The sequence below is a fragment of the Neovison vison genome, chromosome 3 (assembly GCF_020171115.1).
Source record: "Neovison vison isolate M4711 chromosome 3, ASM_NN_V1, whole genome shotgun sequence".
NCBI classification, from domain to species: Eukaryota; Metazoa; Chordata; class Mammalia; order Carnivora; family Mustelidae; genus Neogale; species Neogale vison.
Window position 1 is genome coordinate 228,304,751 of NC_058093.1, and position 23,911 is coordinate 228,328,661.

General features: G+C 49.5%; 1 protein-coding gene across 1 annotated transcript in view; it reads left to right on the top strand.

Annotated features, from left to right (window-relative positions):
- The window catches only part of KSR2 (kinase suppressor of ras 2), a 393,208-nt gene that overhangs the window by 280,727 nt on the left and 88,570 nt on the right, over positions 1 to 23,911 (top strand). The window contains exons 6-7 of the mRNA XM_044244186.1: positions 15,016 to 15,085; positions 18,372 to 18,455. Of these exons, the coding sequence (XP_044100121.1) occupies positions 15,016 to 15,085; positions 18,372 to 18,455 (154 nt within the window). The remainder of the gene's footprint in view (positions 1 to 15,015; positions 15,086 to 18,371; positions 18,456 to 23,911) is intronic.

Here is a 23,911-nt window from a genome sequence, read left to right on the forward strand (position 1 = left end):
TGTATTGAGGTCAAGAAACCCTGATCTAGAACATTCGTTCTCGACGTGCAGTCCCCAAACTTTGAGCAGCTTCAGCATCCCCCTGGAACTTGACAGAAATGCAAATTCTGGTCCCCACCCCAGACTCAAGGGTCTGGGGGGTCAGAAACTGGTATTACACCTAGCCCTGACTGATGCAAGAAGTTTGAGCATCACTGACCGAGAGCCATGAGTGGTCTCTAACACTGGGGGACCCCATAGTCCGGTTATATGGCGGGGATGGGACTCTGACTTCGGGGTGTCTTGTTCCCATCTGAAGCTGTGTCATTTTACAAATAGCCAATGCTCTTTGTTAGGGCCCAGGGTCAGTCTGAGAGGCCAGAACACTTTCTAGGTAAGGTGCGACCTGCTAAATGACTATTTGGAAGGGAGAGCAGAACTTGGGCTTTTCTGCAGGGTCCCTTGTCTCGTGGGCTCGGGGGATTAAACTGCTTCCAGGAAGGGCCCAGCTTTGACTTTTATGGAAAGCTATCAGAAATCTGCTAGTTCCATCCGTCTCCATGACCTTGCATGAGGTCTACATTCTTCTGCTTGTAAGTGAAACAACTCAAACTACTTAAAATGTTTGAAAATGAGGATTTGACAGTCACTGGAGAAGCTGCGGGAGCTCAGACAACCTACCAGTCTTTGGTTTCTCTCCATCTTTCTACTCTGCTTTTTAAGGGTGTTGGCTTCCTTCTCAGGCGGGCCCTTCCTGCTGGGACCTCCTTCCTGGACCTCCTGACAACCCACCAGCTGAAGCTTTAACTCCAGGGGACAGAGGAGAACTTAACCAAAAAAAAAAAAAAAAAAAGATGGGAGGGGAGGGGTGGGAACAATGTCCCAGGGCATTTCGTGGACTCTGATTGGCCCATCTTGGGTCACATGCCTACCCTTGAACCAATCACAGTGCTTTGGACTTCCCATGCCTGGATTAAATGCCCTCCTCCTAGGACTGGAAGGGAGCCTCAGACTGCCCTGGGCTCTAGGGCTGAGATGTCAAAAGGTTATTATGCCAAGGAAAACGGGGCTGTTGTTTCTAGAAGGAGTGGCTCCAGTGCCAAAGACGCCTGTCCCCCAGGTGGGCTGGGAGGGTCAAGCACCCACCCCCGACACTCTTTTTGTCCGTCCTTTCATAGTTGACTGAGCCCTTCTTTCAGCCTGTCTGTATATTTAATCCACGTGTACAAGGCTCTGATCTAGTTTCCTTCCAGTGCTTTGGGCAGGGATGCTCCGAACAATTGCCATTTGAAGCTGGGTAGTTCTTGTGCCAGGGGCTATCATTCGTTCTGTAGGATGCTCTGTAACATCCCTGACATCCATCCTTTAGATGCCAGTAACACCATCCCAGGCCCCTTCCCTGAGCAGGAACCCCCCAAAATGTCTCCAGATATTGCCAAATGTCCCCTGGGGCCAACATCCCCCTGCTGATATCTCTCTGTCCAATGTCAGAGTTGGACTAGTCTCATTCTTGGAGGGTCAACGTCTTTGCTCGTCTTCAAGTTCTTAGGGGTGAAGTTTCTCTATACACCCCCTACCCCACCACCCCCTGACAAGACTTCTCACTGAGAAACCTGGCCCCGTTGTAGCTGAGGTCCCCTCTCTCTGTGGCCTCCCCTTCCACAGCCATCCCATCAGGGCCAGACCCATCCCATCTCCAGCCCCTCAGTCCCACTTAAGGATGCTTTGGAGTGTGGACACCCTGTCTTGACCTTGGAATGTGATCCGTTTCAAGGCCGTCTGCAAACCACAGACAGTGTGATAGGTCTCTGGAGGGCTCTTTGAGCATCAGGGAACTGAGAGAGGGAGATCATGTAGTGTGTGAAATTCCGACCGAGGGTGCCTGGTGTCTCGGGTTTCTTGAAGTCGGGCCGGGGTCTCTCACAGCCAGCTCGCCTGGTCTGTCCCTGCTGAGCCCACTCAGGCAGTGAATTCCGAGGAGCGACTCTGTGTGGGGAACTTCTCAGCAGTCCTTTGTTCTATGGACAATTAACTTCCACTGAACATTAACTACCGGGCGACTGCATAATGAAAAAACATCACATTTCCACTGGGGGAGAATTTCAGCTCAAGTAACTCGGAATGGCTCTGATTTAAGATCCATAAACTCAGTTCGAGGCAATAAATATGTAGGTAATTGATGATGTAGTGTGCGAGGAACTTAAGACCCATCCATCACACTTGGGCAAGCAAGGGCTGTGAACACGCTCTGAGAACAGGACAAGAGGAGGGGAATAAATGGCCAGAGGGACCTAGACAGCTCTGCCCTCCCCATAACTCACCGCTGTTCTCCATGGAGTCATGGCCTCGTTCCCTAAAGAGCCTCGTCCCCAGGTTTTGTCTTCTTAGGCCAGGGAGAGGGGCCTCTAGGCAAAGCTGCAAATGAGTATCTGAGTTGCAATTAAAGCCCCCTTTAATTGCACACCTACTATGTGCCTGTCCCTTGCTTCATATCCATGGATGGTCCTTAGGGAAACTCACAAGATGGGTTTGATCACGTCCATTGTACAGAGGAGGAGGTCAGCAGAGGGGAAGACGAAGCATCAATCACAAGGGCAGAATCAGGATTTCAATTCAGGTCTGCCCCTGTAAATTAATTCCATTTTGTCCTTCTGCTTCTTGGGCAAAAGAGGGAGCTCGGGCCTCTGGGTGGCCTGCATTGTGGTCCACAAACGTGTCCTGTCATCCGTGTCTGGGTCCAGATGTCAAGCCCAACTTGTAGATTCCAGCCTGTGGTCTGTGTGTTCCCCACCCCTCCCTGCCCCACGCCTGTCACTGATACTGCTGTTTCTGTTGGTTTATTTCAACGTGAGACCATTTACAATTGAAATTGATGGAGCACAGGGCTGGCTGTTTTTCTCCCTTCACAGGGACATTTGTGGTGATGGCAGCGTGGGGCCTCTGTCTGTCAACTCTTGTTTTGTTCTCATTTAAGCCTGAGCGGGGCACAGTAAGCCAGCCTCTTCCAATTAGCATTTTCCTTCAGGTCAAGGAGACGGGTCCTGTATCTTTGTGGTCTGAGATGGCTCTGCGTTGCTGTCCGAGACTCTAGGCTGCCTCTCCTCAGGGCTCCTCTCCCAGGAAGGGTGCATAAGAGTACTCCCTTGCCGACTTTGCTAATGGGCTCCCTTCCTCATTATCTGAAGAGAGACCATAATGCTCACAGAGGAGGCTCCCCAGTTAAGGAGATCAAGGTTCAGATCCCAGAAGAACATTTTCCTTAGCTGACCCCCAACCTCAGTTTTGCAAGATGAGATAATTGGTACTTAACTCATAGGGCAGGCTGGTCACTTATTCATTTATTCACTCATTCATTCATTCATTCATTCATTCAGGAAATCTCATGGAAGTGCCACGCTGCCCCTCATCGTGCTGGCAGCTGAGGATGCAGGAGAGAATGGAGGAGAGACATGATTTATTACAGTCAGCGAGCGAACACCTGTCAAACACTTAGGTCAGGGGATCCCCAGACTTGATGGCACATTGGTATTACCTGGAAATCTTTTAAAATTTTCAAAGCCAGGCCATACCCCAGCACAGTTAAATCAAAGATCAGCAACCGTCACAGCAGAGCCACATAGTAAATATTTTAGGCTTTACAGGGCCTGTGTCTCTGTCATGGCTGCTCAGCTCTGCCCTTAGAGTACAAAGGCAGCCAGAGACACTGGGTGTGGCTGTGTGCCAATAAAGCTTTATTTACAAAACAGACCAGGGGGCCAGATGCATGGCCCAGGGGTCAGGCTTTGCTGACTCCTGCACTAAGCCACAATGTGGGGGAGGAGCACAGGCACTGGATGATTCCAGCATGCTGACAGTTTGGGATGTGGCTTGGGCAATGCCTGGTCCGCAATAGCCCTTAATAAAACTGTTATTATTGCTGCAGCTCAGAGAAACAGTTAGGAGTGGAAACAGGACAATAACCCTGGTCTCTAACTCCAGACCGCATTCTTTTGATCACCCTGCTTCTCTGTTTGAGGCTCTCAGAGCCTTGGTTTCTTCCTCTGTAAAATGGGATCAATACGAGACTTCCCCGACAGGGTTCCTAAGAGGACTGAATGTACAAATTGACTTACATAGCAAGTCTGCCCTCAGGAGGGACTGTATCAGTGTTTCCAATAGAGGCAGGAGTCAGGAGATGCTGAAAATGGTCCAGGGGTCCCAAGCCTGGCGGAACTGAGGAAACCCTGGGGCTTTGGACAGACAGGCATGTGGGGACAGGTTTGGGAGAGGAAGGGCTGGGCTCCAGTTTTGGGCAGATGGGCTCTATTTGGTCCTCTGCCCCAACTGAGGTCCCAACCCCGAGTCAGAGCTTGAGGGCTGGAGCAGAGTAAGGGTTCCTTGCTTCCCAGGACCCCTGACTGGCCAAGGCCCTGCAGGGTGTGAAGAAGTGAAGCCTTCATTCAGAGGGTTGGGTTGCTGGCATATTTTTGCTGGAGTTAGCAAGGAAAACGTTCACCTCTCAGCTCTAAGCCAAACTCGGCATGGGACACTGGACACATAAGGATGAATCACTAGCTGCTCTTACTCTCCAGGAACTCAAGGTCAAGGGTGATAGGGAGAACAGAGTCCTAAGCAGAGGTCCTCCATGGGATGAGGCAGCTGGCCTGGAGGGATAAGCACAGGATGCTAAGATAGGGTTGTGGCAGGGGTGTTGACCCCCTGTGCAATTCAGGGAGGGCTTCCTGAAGGAGCCACTTCCCTGAGCTGGGTCTTGGAAGAGGAATTGCATGAGTATTGGGGAAGGGATATGGCAGCATGTTCTAGAAAGAGAGAACAGCATCTTTGAAGGTGGGAGGTGGCAAATAGCAGATCCACGGTGTGAATGGGACTTGGGGAGGGCTGGGCGGGGGCTGGAGACAGGAATGGGGCTGTGAGCAGTTTGGAGCCGGCATTGGGCCCTTACCTCTCTCCTGATGCCTTCCAGATGCATGGGGAGCATTTTTGTTCTCTTTGGCCAAGATCAGCACATTCTTCCTCCTCATCTGACCTTTCTCTGTCACTTGAGTGGTAGATATGACCTATAACAAAGGTCCTGGAGACAACGATAATGGACACACCAAGCCCACTCTCAGGATCATATTTAAGGAACCTGCATCCCTCCCCCGCCCCAACACACACACACACTCCAAACTCCTTATTCGTCATTTATTTCCCAAATAAACCAAGGTGGGTTCATTATCCTAGTAAGATTCTTCTGGATTTCTAGATAAGATTTTATTTCCTTTTTGTATTTTAATTTTATTATCTTATATAAACCACTTTTGACATTTTAAGATAACCCCCCCCTTTCCACATCAGAGCAGGAAAAAATAACAAGAGGAAATTCGAGGAGAGGGTTTGGGGTAGGGATATGAGAAGGAAAAAAAAAACAAAACAGATTTCCCCAGTACATCTTATTTTTTGAGAGAATATTGATCATTAATACCATCCCCCTCCCCCGCTCCAATCTGTGGGGTAGTGGCTCATGGAATTCGAGGCCCATTGCCCCCACTTTCCCTGTCATGCCCCCCCATGAGCCCCCACTTCTTCCCACATGCACTCCCCGCCATTGTTAACAACTTGGATTCTCCATCCATCATCCCCACTGGGAAGATAATTACTCGCGTGGCACCCGGGTCTCCCATTGTTTGGTTACGAGGTTAAAAATCCCTGATATACTTTAATAAATTCAGCAGCGAGCACATTATAAAATGTAATTAAATGCCTCAGCCATCCTCTCTTTCTTTACCGGCAGTGAAATTTAATTGAGGCCACCTGAGGGGGCTGAAATAAATCACAGGTGATGACTCCAGGATTCACATCCCTCTCCGGGAGATGGAGTGATGGCATCACGGTCCACGCGCTCATTTGTGGGCAATTCAGGGGATCCTAGCTCAGTAGAGACCCACCAGGACCCAGACTCAAGATAGTGATGGCCTTTTTAAAGGGGGAGAATGATTTTAGTTTGTCCACTAGATCTCAAAGCTGCTTCCTCTTTGGCTTCAATAATTTTTATACTTGATCTTAGCCAAAAGGCTGAGAAGCAATGGTTTCAATAATTTTTTAAAAAAAATTATAACTTGGGATCAGGAAGAATAGGTGTAGAGAACTTTGGTTGGTCTCCCTGTCGTGTCTTCCCCTCCTACCCTGTGTCTGCACTTTCCTGCCTCTTGGCCCCACATATCAGCCCTCCGTCTGCTATGCTGCCATTTGCTCAGTGCCCTGACTGCTCATCCATCCTACAGAGGTAGGCTTCTACCTGGAGACACTCTTCAGGAGCCACTTTCTTGGTCTCTCCCCCTTGGCCATGAACAGCACCACTGCCCCTCCAACTGTAACTTACACATCCTCAAGGTCTTCTCTCTGCCTTGATAAAATGACAACTGAATAATCATATTAATGAGCTCAGTCAGAAGCAGCAAGAGGAGAGAGTTAATTTTCCTTCCCCTCTGCCTTCACCAGCTGACATGGATTTCAGCAGTGGCGGGTAATCAAAGACAAACCTCCTTACGGATTCTTCTACCAGAAGACGGGGAGAGCAAGACTGTTGTGGGTTAGAATCTTAGCTGGATTGCATACTGTGCCTTGCTCCTCTCTTCTGTAGAATGGGCATTTTACATGTGACAAGGCCCACGGGGTGCTAGCGCGAGGTGAGCAGAGGGATGCCACCAAGCGGGCATGTCCATTTTGGCTTGGAGAGGGCAGGGCATCTGTCCAAGAATTCATACCACATAAGTGACAGAAATGGGTCTACAGTCCAGGCCTTCTGGCTTCAGAGAAAAAAATCGTTCTCAATGGATATGTATATCGAATAACCATAAGGTATACATTAAATATCTTACAATTTTGTCAGGTACACCTCAATAAAACTGGTGGGGGGAAAGGGGGGGAATCTCTCGCCCAAGGAAATGAGTTACACAGCCCTAAATCACACTTTTCCTGTAAAGGGCCGAGTAATAATAACTTTTGCCTTTGTGGGCCATACCCTCTCTGTCTCCGTGACTTCTCTCTGCCGGCCTAGGAGGAAGCGGTCACAGATGATATGCAAATGAGTGGGTGTGGCGGAGGCTGATCAAGCTTTACCTAGAAAACCAGGTGTGGGCTGGATTGGCCCTGGGGGTTCTTGTGTGCCAAGCCAGGCATTCAGCCTTCTTCCTTGGAGAGCTTCATCCTGTTCTAACTGGTGTATGAATCCTAGAGACAATAGTAACAGTAATGCGTCCAGCACTTGGCTGAGTCCTTGTGCAACTACATTAGTCCTACTCATCCTCCTCGCAAGCCTGTGAGGGAGATCTGACTCCCCTTTCCTAGCAGTCAAAAAGGAGAGTCAGAGGAGACCCAAGCCTCCTGGGGAAGAAGTGGCAGAGCTGATGTCTGAACACAGGGTCTGCTCACCACGGATTCCCACACTCTCTCCCTTACTCCAGTGGGCAAGCTGATGACCAGGAAGCCCTTCCCGTTCAGAAAGTAGTTTCCATTGTTTCCAAGGAAGTTCCACATGCAAGACCTCCCTTACATGCCATACACATGTGGATCAGTGTGACCTTGATACCTCCATTCCTGCAGTCCTCCTATTTCTCGACAGAGAGCTTTGCCATGCTCTTTATTTTGACTCAATGCCATGGGAATGCCTGATTCTCCTCTGAATGCTCTCTTCCATCAGGAGCAAACAGCACTGTCCTTGCTCACCCCTCACATCTCTAACTGATGTTAGGTCCCCCTCCCCCACCTGTTTCTTCCCCCAGGACAGGGGCACCTGGGTCTTATGTAGACACTGACGAGTGCCAGGTGGCTCCCGGGATGCGCCCATAGCAATTGAGGGCCCTATAGATAATGAAATTTGGATCTGGGGAAACGGCTTGTAGTTGTCTCAGCAAGAGAATGATGTCCAAATATGCAAAGAAACCCAATTTGGCTTTAAAGCACCACGGAACTGTAACCTTTAGAGACAGCACATAATTAAAGAAACTTTTAGATCTGATCTATTGGAATTGGATATTAGAGCAAACAGCGTTATTCCCTGCTATGTGAAGAAAATCGCGAGTGGCTTTAGCCAAGGACTGGTTGGACCCTTGGATAAATCCGGGGGGATTTTAGCTGGCGAGTGGCCTGTGACCCCAAAAGAAAAGTTTTATGGTCTAAGTTTTATTAGTTTCTGGTATCTTTGAGCCCAAAGAATTTGCTACTTGATCTGAATGCAGCTCTGTTGTTAAGAACTCACTCCGGCTATCATGCCCCTGGGCCAGAAGCTTAAGGGCAGCTTGGAACTTCCATTTTATTAGTGGTGTTTCTGAGGATGAGCTCTTGTGGTCTGACTGCCCTCGCTCAAGCTCCAGCTCTCCCAGAGAAGATGGAGTTATGGAGATTAAATGAAATAACACATCCAAAGCACTTAATCTAGTTCTGCCATGCAGTAGGTGCTCAATTAATGTTAGCTGTGATTATTAATAGTTTTCTGGGCTCAGAGGTCTTTATCTCCATGGAAACCTTCTATCCGAGAAGGTTGAGAGGCTCCGAGGTGGCAACAGAGAGCTGCCTGTGGTCTTTTCTAGCTCCAAGATTGAGTCACTTAGACCGTAATTCTCACACCCGGCTCGGAAGGAGACAGGCTATCAGAAGATAGTGTGGTGCAGGGATGCAGGAAACCTGAGTTCAGTCCCAAAGTACGCCAAATATCGCTTGGGGCTTTGAACAATGAACGTTTTCGTTTTCCTTACTTCTAAGGTAGGAATACAACCTCATAGGATTGTTTGGATTAAGTGAAAAGTGGCTCCAAGAGGCCTATCCGCGCTTGGGGTTCATACAGAGGGGGAAGACCAAGCATTGCTCCCGTGCCTGGCAGCGGACTGATTACTCTGGGGTGTGGATTTCTTACTTGGGTGCGGCAACTGGGATCATGGCAGCTCAAGTGGGAAGGCCCTGGGCTGGGAAAAGAATGGCTTTGTAAGGGTCAGGGCTGATGCTTTGGACCCCGCTGTGGGTGGGGAGTTAGAGGATAAGGGAGGAGTGATTGGGTAGGGGGGTGGGAGTTCCAGCCTGACGGGCTGTTCTCCGCTTGGCCACCAGAGGGGGCTCTTCAATGAGTGAGCCCACCCCACCTTCACCCCCAGCATCTAGCCTCTGTTCTTTTATTTTTAATTAGTTAATTAATTAATTTGATAGAGAGAGATACAGCAAGAAAGGGAACACAAGCAAGGGGAGAGGGAGAAATAGGCCTCCCGCTAAGCAGGGAGCCTGATGCAGGTCTTGATCCCAGGACTCTGGGATCATGACCCAAGCCGAAGGCAGCCACTTAACAACTGAGCCACCCAGGCGCCCCTAGTCTCTGTTCTAATATACTTGGGGGTTCCCATCGCCTTAAAACAAATCCCGAAGCCCGTGTTTTATTTCCCTTATGAAATCTATCACTGTCTGAAATTACCTTGGGTTTTTATTTGTTTACTCACTATCTGACTCCAGGTTCAGAAAATTTAATTATCCTGTTCACCATACACCTAGCTCCTAAAACGGTAACCCAGCACAACAAAGGTGCCGTGTTGGTTTCCTACAGCTGCACTAACAAATTACCACAAACCCCAGTGACTTCGAAAACACCAATCTATTACCTTACAGTTTGGAGGAATTAAATGTCCAAAGTTAGTCTCCTAGGGCCGAAGTCAGAGTATTTCGGTAGAGCTGGTCCCTTCTGGAAGCTCTAGGGGAGAATCCATTTTCTTGCCTGTTCTAGCTTCCATGGCTGTTGGCCCTCTCCAGCCTCAAAGCCAGCAACTGTCACATCTTCTCCACTAACTCAGACCCTCCCACCTCCCTCCTGATACCTAAGGACTCATGATTACTTTGGGCCCGCCTGGGTCATCCTTAATTTAATCACACCAGCAAAAATCTCTTCTGCCTGTTAGGTGACTTACCTACGGGTTCCAGGTATTAGGACTTCTTGGGGAGGGGTGTGGGCATGATTCTACTCATGAAAATATTGCTGGCTAACTTCAGGGGTGATGGCTGAAATGAACAGCGTACCCTTACACCACCCACCAGGACTCCGACAGCTCTTCCCTGAGCATGTTAAGGGTCAATGTTCAGCGTGTCCTTTGTTCCTCCCAGGCAGAGATAGGAGGCAGGGATACTCCAGGATGGGTTGAACTCCACGTAGCTAGAGAGCCGCCTGGACTAGAAGCATCTGGTTTGTTCCTGTCTGCGGTTCTAATCCCAACTCAGCCACTAGCTATGGATGATGGCTTAATACTTCTAAGCCTCAGTGTTCCTGTCTGTGAAATGGGGATGAAAGTGGCCATCATTTATTGAACCCAAGCTCTGGTGACCTGAATTAAAAACCCCAGTCCCGGCCTTTATTTGCTGTGTGACCTTGGGCCAATGGCATAACTTCCTGACTTACCTTTTGGTGAGATGGAGCTAATCCTAACAGCTGCTGTGTTCCTTGCATCATAGGCCGCAGGGGCTGGATTACATGAGGTCACGTCCAGAAAGGGCTTATTTGGCACTAGAGCTTGGCACACCATAGTACTCAACAAAAAGCAGATCTATCATTATTTTTCTCGTTTCTTTTCTTCTTTTTCTTTGTCTTTGTCTTCACCATCTTTTTTTTCTCATACTTTTTCTTTTCCTCTTCGTTTGCTTTATCATCCCCTATTTTTACCTGGTGTCTCTGTGTTAAATGTTTTTAAATATTTTCTGCACACCAGGGGTGCCTGGTTGGCTCCGTCATTAAATGTCTGCCTTCGGCTCAGGTCATGCATGATCTTGGGGTCCTGGGATCGAGTCCTGCATCGGGCTCACTGCTCAGCAGGAAGCCTGCTTCTCCCTCTCCCACTCCCCCACTCCCCCAGCTTGTGTTCCCTCTCTTGCTATGTCTCCCACTATCAAATAAATAAATAAAATCTTTAAAAAAAATATTTTCCACACACCTGACTTCTTTTGGCTTGAGTTCCTTCCTGCCAGGCCAGAGCCCAAGCTTTTCATTTCAAAACTCTCTATAACATGAATGCTTTATTAATGCTGGTTCCTTGTGTCAGGGCTTCTGTCTGTCCGTCTGGCTCCCAAGGGGGTTTCAAAGACTGAGGGTCCTGGTTTACCCCCTTTCTGTACAGAGGAACAGCTGAGAGACCATAGAGACCGACCCGTGGAAGGGGAGATGGGCCCTCCTTCCCTCCACCGCTCCCTTTCTATGCATTGGAAATGAAAACATCTGAGAAGAGATTTCTATTATTCTACCCCTGGGACTGAAGGCACCAGGGACGCGCACAATTCTGTCTCCGTGTCTGCATGACTTGTTATCAGAAAATTAGAGTAGAAAAGAAGCTTTTGTTCAGCTATGGAGACATCTTAATAGGCGCTTTGATTGTTAAACAGAAGTTTCTGTATCAGTTTAATTGCTGTAAATGCTGTTTGCCTTCTCTGTTATGATAAGGCCTGGATTTTCATAGATTTCCACCCCCCCCCCTTCCCTTTAAACAGTTTTCCTTTGCTTTTAGGCTCGAGTTGGCAAGTTTAATAAAATCCACACGGAGAAAGTAAAGCGAGGATCTCAAAGTTCAGGTCTGCACGCCCACGTGCGAAGCCGCGTGCTGGTTATTACCGCTTGAGACTAACGACGCTCTAACTGTGCGATGTAATTGACAGAATTCACCCCGTCAACCAGAAGGAAATGAAACCAAACGACTAAACTTAATTACTTCTACTTCTTGAGAAGGTGCTGTAATTGAGAATAACAGCATAACTGGGATATGAATCTGAAAGCGAGATGTGCTTATAATAAAAGAGGATTTGCTCTCTGCTGACTTGAGCCTCAGAAGTCCCATGTTGGTTTCTTGGGTGGCAGGGGGATGCGAGATGGTTAGGAAAGTGGAAAATATCTAGATCAGGGCTTCTTAGCCTTGGTGCTTTCGACATTTGGGGCTGGTTAATTCTTCGATGGAGGGGCTGGCCTGCACGTTATAGGATGTTGACCCGAATCCATGGCCTCCACCCACTGGGTGCCAATAACACCTCCTGACCCCACTGTGATAACCATTGCCCAATGTCCCTTGGGAGGCACAGGTTACCTTGACTGAGAGTACTGGTAAAGGGGCTTTTGCAGGACTTATAAGGAATGGCAGAATTACTCTGTGAGGTTCGACTGTGCCTAGCTGCATGACCTCTAGCACATTACTGCGTCTCTGAGCCCTGAGTCTTGTCGGGAAGAACAAGCCCGTTGACTGCACTGAGACATAGTTTCCAGGTCTACACTGCACAGCCTGATGCCTAACACATACCAAGCAATCAGTTAACTCGCGCTTCCATCATAATACACTTGGACTCAGCAAACATATAAGAAGGACTTGCTTTGCTCCTGGTGATGCAACGATGAGACTGGGGTCCCCGTCCTTGCAGGAGGGGCACATATACACAGACTTGTTGGTTCCACCTTATTCTTCACCCGTGGTGGACATGGCTGATCATTCTTTCCTTTTCTTGCCTGTTGGGCCTCAGTATCTTGCTCGACACACTTTTCTAGACAGCCACTACAAATGTCCCATGAGATGAAGCCCAGTCGGCACTCCTACTTTTGTAGATTTCCCGTGAGGAGCCAGTGCATCAGAGCTAACGAGTGCTTTCTCTCCGGCCCAGCTGTCCTATCTGCACCTGCCCTGGCGCTGGGGAAAGCATTTTAAGGAGTTAGAAAGTAGCATCCGTCTTCCGAAAACAGACTTAAGTCCCCAGAGGAGCTAGGAATGGAAAGAATGCTCCCTTTCACTTTTTTTTTTTAAATCGTTTTTTCTTTCTTGTCCTTTTTGTTTCCCTCAGAAACTGAAACAACTGGCAAGATGGCTTGGATGGGGTGACATTTAGCTTTTGGTTAAACTGGAGGAAATTCCACTGGCTATGACTCTGATGGATACACTATATTGCTCCTCGAGTGGCTTTTCTCTGCCCTTTGGGCTTGGAAAATCATTAGCTCTCCCAGAAAGGGTCCCAGCTTTACAAGGGCAGAATTGGGGTTCCTGGAAACAGCTTTCAGATGGCTGTGAATGGTGTCCTTAGACAGAAGAGAGGAGGGAGTGGGTTGGAGGTTAAATGCTCTCTGATCAGTTCAGACATGACCAGCTCCCAGGGAACACACCACTCCAGAACAATGGCTGTGTAAAATGGGATAGGCATGTGTTAGCTCCGAAAACAGGGAGCTGGCTCCATCTATCTGGCCTGCGAAAGGAGAGCTGGTGTGTTGGTCAGCCACTCGCTTCCTCTCTGCCTAGCTGGTGCAGATTTCACACGCAGTGCAGCTTCATTTCTGCTGCAGTTTCACACATTTCCTCGGGGCCTTCGAGGTCGAGGAGGAGGGATGTGAGGTGGAGTGTTAGTGGAAGTCCCCAGGATTTAGTTTAAGTCATGAAAAGGAAGACCAGATGGGGATAAGCATCCAGTCTGAAGTCCATGTGATTTATGGTTTCTTGCTCTTTCCCATCCATCCATCAGTCTATCTATCCATCTTTTTATCCATCCATACATATATCTACCCACCTACAATTCATCCATCCACCTACCCATTCATCACTCACCCACCTATCCCTCCATCCATCCATCCATCCGACCATCCATCCATCCATCCATCCATCCATCTGACCATCCATCCATCCATCCATCCGACCATCCCTCCATCCATCCGACCATCCATCCATCCATCTGACCATCCCTCCATCCCTCCATCCATCCATCCATCCGACCATCCATCCATCCATCCATCCATTCACCCATTCACCCATCTACCCATTTACCATTCCGACCACCTTTCTACCCACCTATCCATCTACCTACTTACCTATCTTTCTACCTACTTATCCAACCACTTGTCCACCTGACTATCCAAATACTCATCCATCCACCCATCCACTTACCAATCCATGTATCCATCCATCCATTCATTCATCCAACTACCCACCTACCCATCCATCCATCTACCTGCTCATCTGACCATCTACCCACCTATCCAAACATTCATCCACCATCCTTCCATCCACTCACTTACCAATCCATTTACCCATCTGTCTATCCATATATCCACTCACACTTGCATTCACTCCTCAGCCCATCCACTTACTTTTTTTTTTAGAGAGAAGTGGGGAGAGGGGAAGAGAAAGAGGGAGAGAGAATCTTAAGCAGGCTCCACACCCAGCACGGAGCCTGAAACAGGGCTCACTCTACAACCCTGAGATCATGACATGAGCTGAAATCAAGAATCAGATGCTCAGATGCTTACCCAACTGAGGCAACCAGGCGGCTCTCCATCCACTTATTTTAGCATGAGTTTAAGTGGTACGTGGTTGGACATATTTTAAAGAATCAGCGACAATATACAGAAAGTGACATTAGTTTTCAGTATAGAGCGTGTTTTTAAAATAAGTGTATTTAAACAAACAAAGAGGGTTACTTATTACCTTAAGATAATAAGTAAATAATTTTATGGGCTTTATGGGACAGGACAAAACAGGGAAAGTGGTGCATCCGTGCCTGACATTTGGAATCTAGAACTTTGCACACATTTCTGCGTGTGCCCTAGAGTCTCTCAAATCTGGATTCACAGCTGCTGTGCATTCTCCAAGGTGTATGACCTTGCACCAATGACTTCCTTGCTCCAAGCCTCAGTGGTGTTGTCTGTAGGGTGGGGATGCTAACCACCCCTTTCTTTGGGGTCGTTTTGAGCGTGTAATGGATGAAAGCATGTGAGTCACTTGCCACATGCCTGGCACACACTAAGCACCCCATAAATGGAAGCGATGCTCATTTTTATTCTTGCCACAGCTGGCTTCTTTCACGGCACTCTCTAGCTGCCCTGCTCAGGGGATCTTGCTTCAGTCAAAGTAACACATGTTAACCCAGTGTTCCATTTGGATTCGGTTTGGCGAGTGAGGTTGGTGGTCACTGAAGCCGGCGAGCCTCCCTCTTCCTCCCAGGGCTTGGCTGGAGCCCGCCCCAACCTCTGACCCTCTGTGTAACGGGCTCTTCTCCTCTCTCCTCTCCCGGCAGACACGTTGTCCGTGCCGCGCTGGTCCCCGCAGATCCCTCGCAGAGACCTCGGCAACTCCATCAAGCACAGGTAGGCTGGATTCCTTTGGGCACCGGGGCCCACCTCCCAGCACAGTGAAGGTTGGGATCTTCGGCCACCAGAGTGGGGAAAGGCTGGGCAGACATTTTGCTCTGGCTCCTGTGTCGTCATGCCCCTCTCTCCTCTGCCAAGTGAAACCTCGTTGTGGCATCTTATTAACCTGGCCCTGGTAAAATCAGCAAGTAATGGTTAGAAAGCCAGAGCTTTGGACTCCGACTTTCCTGTGTTTCAATCCTGGCTACTAAAGCTTTGCAACCTTGAGGAAGTTACTTACCCTCTCTGAGGCTCAGTTCTCTCATCAGGTAATTCAGCCTACCCATAGGTGTGGTGAAGGTCAAATGAGATAATATATGCCAAGTGCCAAGCAAAGGGCATATAATAATCACTCAGTAAACGGTACCATTGTCAAACAAGTGCCTTACATTCCTAATTTTGGGTCTCCCCTCCCAGAAGACAAGATTTCATACTGAACTCAGAGGTGCTCACTCTCTGTTGAGGTGTAGGTCAGTCCAGATCTCCAGCCCTATTGGGTCCGTGGCAATAACCTCCCCAGGGGTACGTCTGTCCTTTCAGGAAGGAGACTTGTATCTACTAAACATCCCTTGTAAGAAGTTCATTAACTTTCCAGATTTAACTTTCTACATTTTATGTCGTTATCGTCACAGTCTCCCATAAGCTCAGTGGGGGTAAGTAGCACAAGCATAGTCATGTCCATTTGACAGGGAGACTGAGGCCCTGGACGACTAAGTGATGCGCCTACAAGCTAATTAAACTTCGCACTCTGTGTTCTTCGGACACTGCTGCTCAGAGTTTTCTTTGTACCGAGGCCTCTGGGAAGTGGCCTGTGCACTCATTCATGGATTTCTTGCGCTGGTACTTGTAGAGCATATCTGTGCCTGCGTAGCAGCACCGCGCAAGACCTAGGGCCTGTGCCCTTGTGGAGCTCGCGATCCGGTGGAGGGTTAGAGGGCAACAGACTGCGACGGTACCAGGGAGCGGGGCTACAAGGGTGGGGGCAGTAGCAGGGGCAGACGGATCGCCACTGGGGGTGCGGGGCCAGGCGGACCGAGCACACTCTCCCGGAATGGCACCTTGTCAACAGTTTTTGAAAGAAACATGTTGACAGGATAGTTGTTAAGACTAAATGAGGAAACGGTGGAGGAAGCCGTGAGAAATACGTGATAGACTCGTCCATGGTCAGGCGGGAGATGCAGCGAGAAAGGCATCAAAGAGAAGGGCCCTGTCTGTTTGCTTCCCCACTGCCCCGGGCACAACTGCTCCTCTGGGTTGGCCACACCCCTGGATCAGCTCCACCCCTCGGCTGGTCCCTCCTCTGGGTTGGCCACACCCCTGGATCAGCTCCACCCCTCGGTTGGTCCCACCTCTGGGTTGGCCACACCCCTGGCTCAGCTCCACCCCTGGATTGGTCCCGTCCCAACTCAGCTCCATCCCTGGATAGGCCACCCCCGACTCAGCTCCACCCCTGGATGGGCCACACCCCGTCTTAGCTCCACCCCTAAGGCCGCCGCATCCTTGGCTCAGCTCCACCTCTAGTTTGAACCCATCTCTGGCTCAGATCCACAGTGGGTTCAGTAGACCCCTGCTTAGCTTCATCCAGTATTGGCCGCACCCCTGGCCCGGCTTCACCCCTGGACTGACCCTCCCCCTAGCGCAGCCTCGCCCTCTTGCTCGGCCTCATCCCGCGGCTCTAGCGACCTAGAGTGTTTTAGATCTGGTTCTACTTCGTCCTCAGATCCTGATTCCCAGAGGCAGAGTGATGATCTTGGGCATTAGAAAGGTCTTCTTGGAGAAGCCGGGATTTGGGATGCCCTGTTACTCTTTTGTCTCACCCTGTATTTCTCCCCGGGCTCCATGCCAGAAGGAAGAGACCTAGACTCACCCCAGCCTTGATGAAGAAATGAAATTAATATCCCATCCCCTCCACCGTCCTCAGAGGCACCCCAGCCAGAGTTCAGGAGGAGAGAGAGCTGATCCCAGAGATGGGAGAGGACTGGAAAAGAAAGAGAACTCTAGGCTCCAAGGCTCGTGCTGCCCGCCCGCCGTCCCCACACAGTGGGCTGGTTGCCGGGCGGCTGGGGTGGGGGGACCACAAGCCTATTCTCTTCATCCCCAAGAGCTGCCAAATAGCACAAGGTAGGGCCTGCCAGACTTGCTGGCCCCGTGGAAGAGAGAGAAAAAGACTGGACCACCCCCCAGTCCAGAACTGGAGAGGAAATTTCCTCAGTCACAAGAGTCCCCATTCCAAATATTACTATTTGCTTCAATACACAGGCTTTGGGCTGCGGCTGGTCCCTCTCGGAGGGTGACTGACCCAAATCAAGCATGTTGGTACCGCAGAGGGATGCAGCCTTGCCCTCAAAGTTCTCAAAACACCGAGTTACATAATCATTTCTGATTTTCATTTTGACACTCGGAGGCAGAGGAGATTAGATACAACTCCTGCAGAAGGTGGCAAAAATTGAAAATGAAAATTAACTCTGACCCGGCAACCTTCAGCACTTTTCTGGGGCCAGCCCCGCTGCTGCCTGGTATCTCTTGAGGGAAGAAAGCACCCCAGTAGCAGCGAGAGCCCCTGGAAGTTAATGTGATGTGCCTCTGTTCCCGATGGTTCCCTCTCCCTAGCTGTCTGCTGGAGCCCTCCCAACTGCTTTGCGTTTGCCGCAAGGCAAGCGGTGGTGATTGGCGAGGACGATGAGCTCACCGCCTACAAGAGCTTTCACTTTGGGGACCCTCTTCTCAAGTTTGAGGCCTCAGCTCTTCTGGGGGTGGTAGGCCCCCATCAAAGTGTCCTGATGATGTGACTGGCAGTGAGGGGGTGATGGGTGGGTTCCTGGGAGCCCCCATCTTGCTTTGTGGTTCTCTGAGGACAGCTCTAGCCCCATCCATCGCCCCATCCCAGTACTGAACTCGGCACATAGCCTGGCACCAGGCAAGACTTTTCACAAATGTCCAAGTAATAATGAAGTTACAGCCCAGTTGAGTGAGACCTTACTACCTGCCAGGCGGTGGGAGGCCCTTGACATGCATGGCCCGTTGGGTCCCCACAGTCACCTGTGACATTGGTTATCATCCCTACTCTACAGACAGGGAGACCAAGTCTCCGGTGGTCTGGACAACTTGATGAAGTCACACGTCTTAGAAGAAACAAGACTAGAATCCAGGGCCTGTGTGCTTCCTCTTGAAGCAGCTCATCCTTCTAGAGATAGCCCGGTCACCACGACCTTGCCCTTGAACATTTTCTGTCTCTCTTCCACAGGTTTTCCACCAAGTACTGGATGTCTCAGACGTGCACAGTCTGTGGGAAAGGAATGCTTTTCGGTCTCAAGTGTAAAAATTGCAAGTAAGTGGCTGCATCCAGAAATGTTTTCATGGTGTCTGAGGTCCACAGGAACCGTGCTGGGCTTTGAAATAGCTTATAGAGGTTTGATTTCTTGGATCTCTGGAGGATCGCTGCTCCATGTTTCAGAACCCTGTCTTAAGGGAACCTCTACCTTTGGGGAAGGGGTCAAGGGGGGCAGTTTGGAGGAAGCAGCAGAGCCATTGGATGATGTGGGAAATGTAGAAAACTGTTTGCCAAGGCACCGCCATATTTGCACATTTGTCTCTAAGATCAGGGGTTGGTCCACTTTTGGTTCAGTTGGCTGAATAGTAAACACGTTAGGGTCTGCAGACCCAATGACTCAACTCTGCCCCGTGGCAGAAGAGCTGCCACAGACAGTATGTCAACAAATGGGTGTGACATATTTATTTATTCCAGTAACACCTTATTTACAAATATATGCTACAGGCTGGCTTTGGCCTGTCACACGTAGTTTGCCAATTCCTGAGTTAGAGTTTGTGAAGTCCTTTCCTCCTTTGTTTTTTCTCCTCCTCCGAGGGTATCCTGATTCTCCGTGTTTTACAGATGTGAAAGCCGAGTCTCAGCCAGGAGAAGCCCCCTGCCTGAGGTCACACAGTCCCGACCACTAACTCCTCTCCCCTCTGTGGCATCATGTTGGTCTCGAGTTCTGGTCGGGAAGGCTCGACCTTGCAAAGCTCCCCCACTTGCACACACGTGCCAGCTTGTGGCTGGCAAAAGGCGGGAAAAGTGGCAGAAAAAATGTCCGACATGGACTCTGTAGTCAGACTAAGATGGGTTCAAATCCTGGCTCTGTTCCTTTCTAACTGTGACCTTGGACAAGTCACCCCACATTTCTCTTCCTTGTTTTGTGTGTGTGTGTGTGTTTTTTAATCTGCATGAAAAGAAGAATCCTTCTTCCTGCCTGATGTGGCAGTTAGCATCCAACAAATCAGGACTCAAGGACACAGCATAGTGCCAGGCTCAGAGCTCTGTCCTCTGTCAGAGGTCGGGAATGCCTTTCTGCCTGGCCTCCCTCGCTCCTGCCATAAGCGTGTGCAAAATAGTTTTCTGGTCCAATTCCTGTAAGATTGTCAATAACATTTAACTATATCTGAGAACGCCACGTGAGAGTGCCTGTCTGCTTGATAGGAACGGTTCAATTGAAAAGAATGTAGGAATCTCTCTTTCCTGGTCCAGCCCAGGCTGGCCACACCCCTTTGGGCTCCTTCTGGCCTCCGCACATCCCTGCCCCTTGGTGGAGGGGACAGCAGTGGTGCCGAGTGCTTACTCTCCCCCTGCCTGGGTGTCTCACCTGAGTAACAGAGGTAAGGTTGAGCTCCCTTCCTTCCTGGAGTTGGGGAGGATTAATTAGCCATAAGGGGCCATAAGCTCCCAGGCATAAAGGGCAGTGGGGAGCAATGGTCCAGAACCACTGCCTTGGTGCCCTCTAGATCCTGGCTCTCAGGTGAGGGAGCCCTCAGGATGGTGACCCTGGCCTTTCTGACTCTGAGAGGCTTGAGGCCAGGCCCTCGGGTGCACTGATACTCCCCACACACCAGTTGCCCCCAGGGGGCCTGTCTCATCCTTGCATACTCACCCCAGTCACACCGTGTTCTGAGGGAAGCGGCAGCTCTCACATCCTCACACCTGCAGAGTGGAGGCTTTGATGTCGGGTAATTAGGTGACAGGGACGCAGCCAGGAGTCAGTGAGGCTGAACACTTCCTGAGCCGTTTTAATTTTCAGCCCGAGAGGTGGAACTCTGAGGCGGCCTTTGCTCTTGCTCCCCGTTCTAGAAGTAATGAACAAAGACTCAGACCCTGCTGGGGGTGGGGGGGCGGGGAAGGTTGGAGGAGGGATGGGAACGTCGGGGTGAAGCACAGGCTTTGGAAGTAGCCAGAACCGAATGTGAGTCCCAGTCCCACTGCTGCATTCTCTGTATGAGCTTGAGCCGACAAATTATCAGTCATCTCGGGGTTCAGTTTTCCTCTCTGCAAAGTGGGGGTGACGCTGGCCCCTTCCATGGAGCTGTGGGAAGGAGCCAGTGAAATGTTCTCACCCCATATGACCATGGTCTGTCAAAGAACATTCTTCCTCACTCCACCTGGTGCAGAAATGGCTCCTGGGGTGTAAGAAGCAGAATTCAACCGAGGTTGGATTGCACTGTTGATCTCACCAATTTGCTCAGCTCTTGGAGAAGCTTCCAGAACGGTGGAAGCAGAGCCTGTAGTTCCTCCAAAGGTCCGGTATGCTTCCAGTTTTTTTGACATTTGTGTAACTACAGCAATTTTTTTGCTTGTGTAGCTGCAACAGAACTTGGGGAAGATGCACCTATAGAGAAATGAATTTCGGTAGAACCGAAGTGTGTGCGTAAAGAGCCATGATGGATGACAGTGCAGAGCGGTGGCACCAAGAACCAGGGAGCAGCTTTTTTTTGGGGGGGGAGAATTGTTCATTTGCTCAGCTGTTTATTGAGCACCTACTATAATCCAGGCACGGTTCTAGGCTGAAGGGAAATCACAGTGACTAAAACACACAAAAGCGCTGCCCTCGTGGAACGTACAATGCCAGGGGAGTGGAGGGACAGTCAACAAACCTACGAAATAGGTCATCTTTCTGTTCAGAGGATGCTAAGTGCAAAGGAGAACAAAGCAGCGAGGGGAGTAAGGAGGGGCTGGGGGAAGGGCTAGGCTTTGAATTAAAGTGCCCAGGGGAGATCTCACACTCCAGTGGGAACTTGGGAAGAGGAGTAGTCTGTGGTACAAGTCATTTCCTGTTGTCCTAAAGCATCCCCAGGTGTGAGTATCAATCTGCCCTGAAGACAGTGCCTCCCCCCACCCCTGCCCTGAAACCTAGAGCATTGGTGGTTCTGTTATTGCCAGAAACCTGCTGGGTCAAGGATTGGATTGGACCCATGTGGCTCCACGTGTGGTCCCTGGACCAGCAGCATCAGCATCACCTGGGACCTGGTTAGAAATGCAGACTCTCAGACCCTGCCCAGACCTATGGTATCATTTTAAGATTGTTCTAGTGATTCTTGTACACATTAAGGTTGGGGAAGCACTGCTCTGAATGATCTCCAGATTCCTTGTAGAGCTGATTGTCTTTGTCTAGATCAGGCGTCTCAAACTCAAGTGGGGTGGAGCCCCAGAATTTGCATTTCTGCTAAGGTCCCAGGTGACATTGATGCTGCTGATCCTGGGACCGCATTTTGAGAACCACTGCTCTACATAAAAGTAGCAATTTGACAAAATCAAACTTTATTCTCCAGCCTGACATTTCAGTAGATGAGTTTTGCTTTTTGGGTTTTGTTGTTTTTTTGTTTGTTGGTGGTAGCGGCGGCTTTTTGTTTGTTTTTTGTTTTGTTTTGTTTTGGGTTTTTGTGTGGTTTTTTGTTTGTTTGTTTTCTTGTTTTTGGTTTTGTTTTGTTTTTGTTTTTATAGACGGGTCAATCTTTGCTAACTATTTTTTAGGCTTCTGTGTTATTTCATCTCTTGGCCTCATTCTGTAAACTTGAGTCTTGTTCATCATCATCTCATCCAGTAAGTATTTGTGTGATAAGCCAAAAATAAGGCGTGATTGGAATCCGGGGTTGTAGGTCACACGCATACACCTGTATTTGAATCCTGACTCCACTACTAACAGTCATGTGACCACTTCTGAGCCCCATTTTCTCTTCTGTCAAAAGAGGAAATAATATCTCCCTCACTAGATTGTTAAAAAAAGAAAACAAACCACAAACACACACAAAAAACCAAAAAAGCCCCCCAAAACCCTAAGTGAGGTAAGTAAGGTAAAATGCTCAGCTCCTGATACCTGGTGTATTATAAGAACATCATACATGAAAGCAAATACTGTTACTAAATTTATGGATTAATTTTGGGATACCCCCCCTACCCAGGAAGCCAGGATACTCGCGAATGTCTAACCCCCTCTCCTCCTCCTTCAGCTTAATGGCCACTTCCTCCGGAATTATCATCAGCTGTCTTGTTGGCGTTCTGAATAGAGAGATTAGCAAACTAATAGGAAATTATGCTCAGAAAGCAATTTGCAGTTATCTAAATTGAGGACTTTTCATCTAATAGGTTCATGAGCGCGGAATGGAGTTTCGTTCTAAGTGGTCGGATGTCAGCACAATCCCCGTATTGTCTGATGACTGTGGATTCAGCTGCAGGAAGATGCTGATGGGTTTCCCAGCCCTCATTCGTGCGTTATCTGCAGCTTTCCTCCTTCTCGAGGTCTTTCCACAGGTTTCTGCAGAACCCAGGTCTGGATCCTTGGAAACCTGGCCACTCCTATCTGCATTTCTTGCAGGAAAAGTGCTCGGTGGTGAATTCGGGTGGCTTGTGCTCTAAGAAACTTGAGTTTGAACCAAGCGTTTTTTTGTTTGTTTGTTTGTTTGTTTGTTTGTTTTTTTAACTGCAGGGACTGGGTATGGAAAGGAGGAGACATCTTTCAAAACCGTCATTGGAGAAACATTTGAATTGTCTGTCTCCTGTGTGTGTTGTAGCCCCCTTTCCCCCTACTCTGTTTTTAAAGTGTGCTATGGTTCTGGTTGGGTCAGCATCGCCGGAGACACGGCTGCTTAAAATTGTCCCACCTGAGCCCCTCCCAAGACTCCCTGGCCCAGATGCTGGAGATAGGGCCTAGAAACCTGCATTTTTAATAAGCCTCCCAGAGGTTTCAGATTTGCACTGCAGCGTAAGTGAGGAACAGGGATCTAGAATTAGGGTGGGGGTGAACCAGTAGGTTAATTATTACTCCAGAGGGAGATGCCCAGGCTACACCGGGCTGGGGGTGGGAGATATGTGATGCGCATCAGGGGAGGCCCTCCCGGAGGCCTTTGAAGTCTTGAGGGAGGAGTGGGACTTAGCCAAGTGAAGCAGGGGGAAGGGTGTTCTGGGCAAGGACACGGCATGGGCAAAGCTTGGATCAGGACTCAGAAGGGCTTGAGCATATTTTGCAGGGGCTGGGTCCAGAGAGCAGTGATTCTGCCAGCAGCTGCAGTACCGGGCCCTGCCACTCGGACTCATGGGCGCTGTTACCTGGGGCCCCAGGCCTGGGTAGTAAGGACTGCTCACTCTCCCTCCAGCCCCATTCCTCGGAAGCTGGAGCTGTCATCTTGCCGGAGGGAGTCGCTTGCCAAGGACAAGGCCTTGGGGAGAACAATGCTGGTGTCAGGGTGGCCTTTCCTTCTGACAGTCGAGTGCAAGGCAGAAGCCAGGGTTTCTGATGTTCTCCAAGTCACCTGCTCTTACAGTCTGAGATAGGAGGGGCTTGGGTGTCAGAATGCCTTGTAGATGCTATGACTCATTTTTCTCGAAGACCATGGAGGAGTACTCACTCCTCTACTTTGAAGACAGGATGATGAAGTCAGTGACCACAAAGCACCGCCTTCCCCTACCCATGTATGTCTGGATGTATATCCAGGGACCTCATTTACCAGTGGCTGTGGACG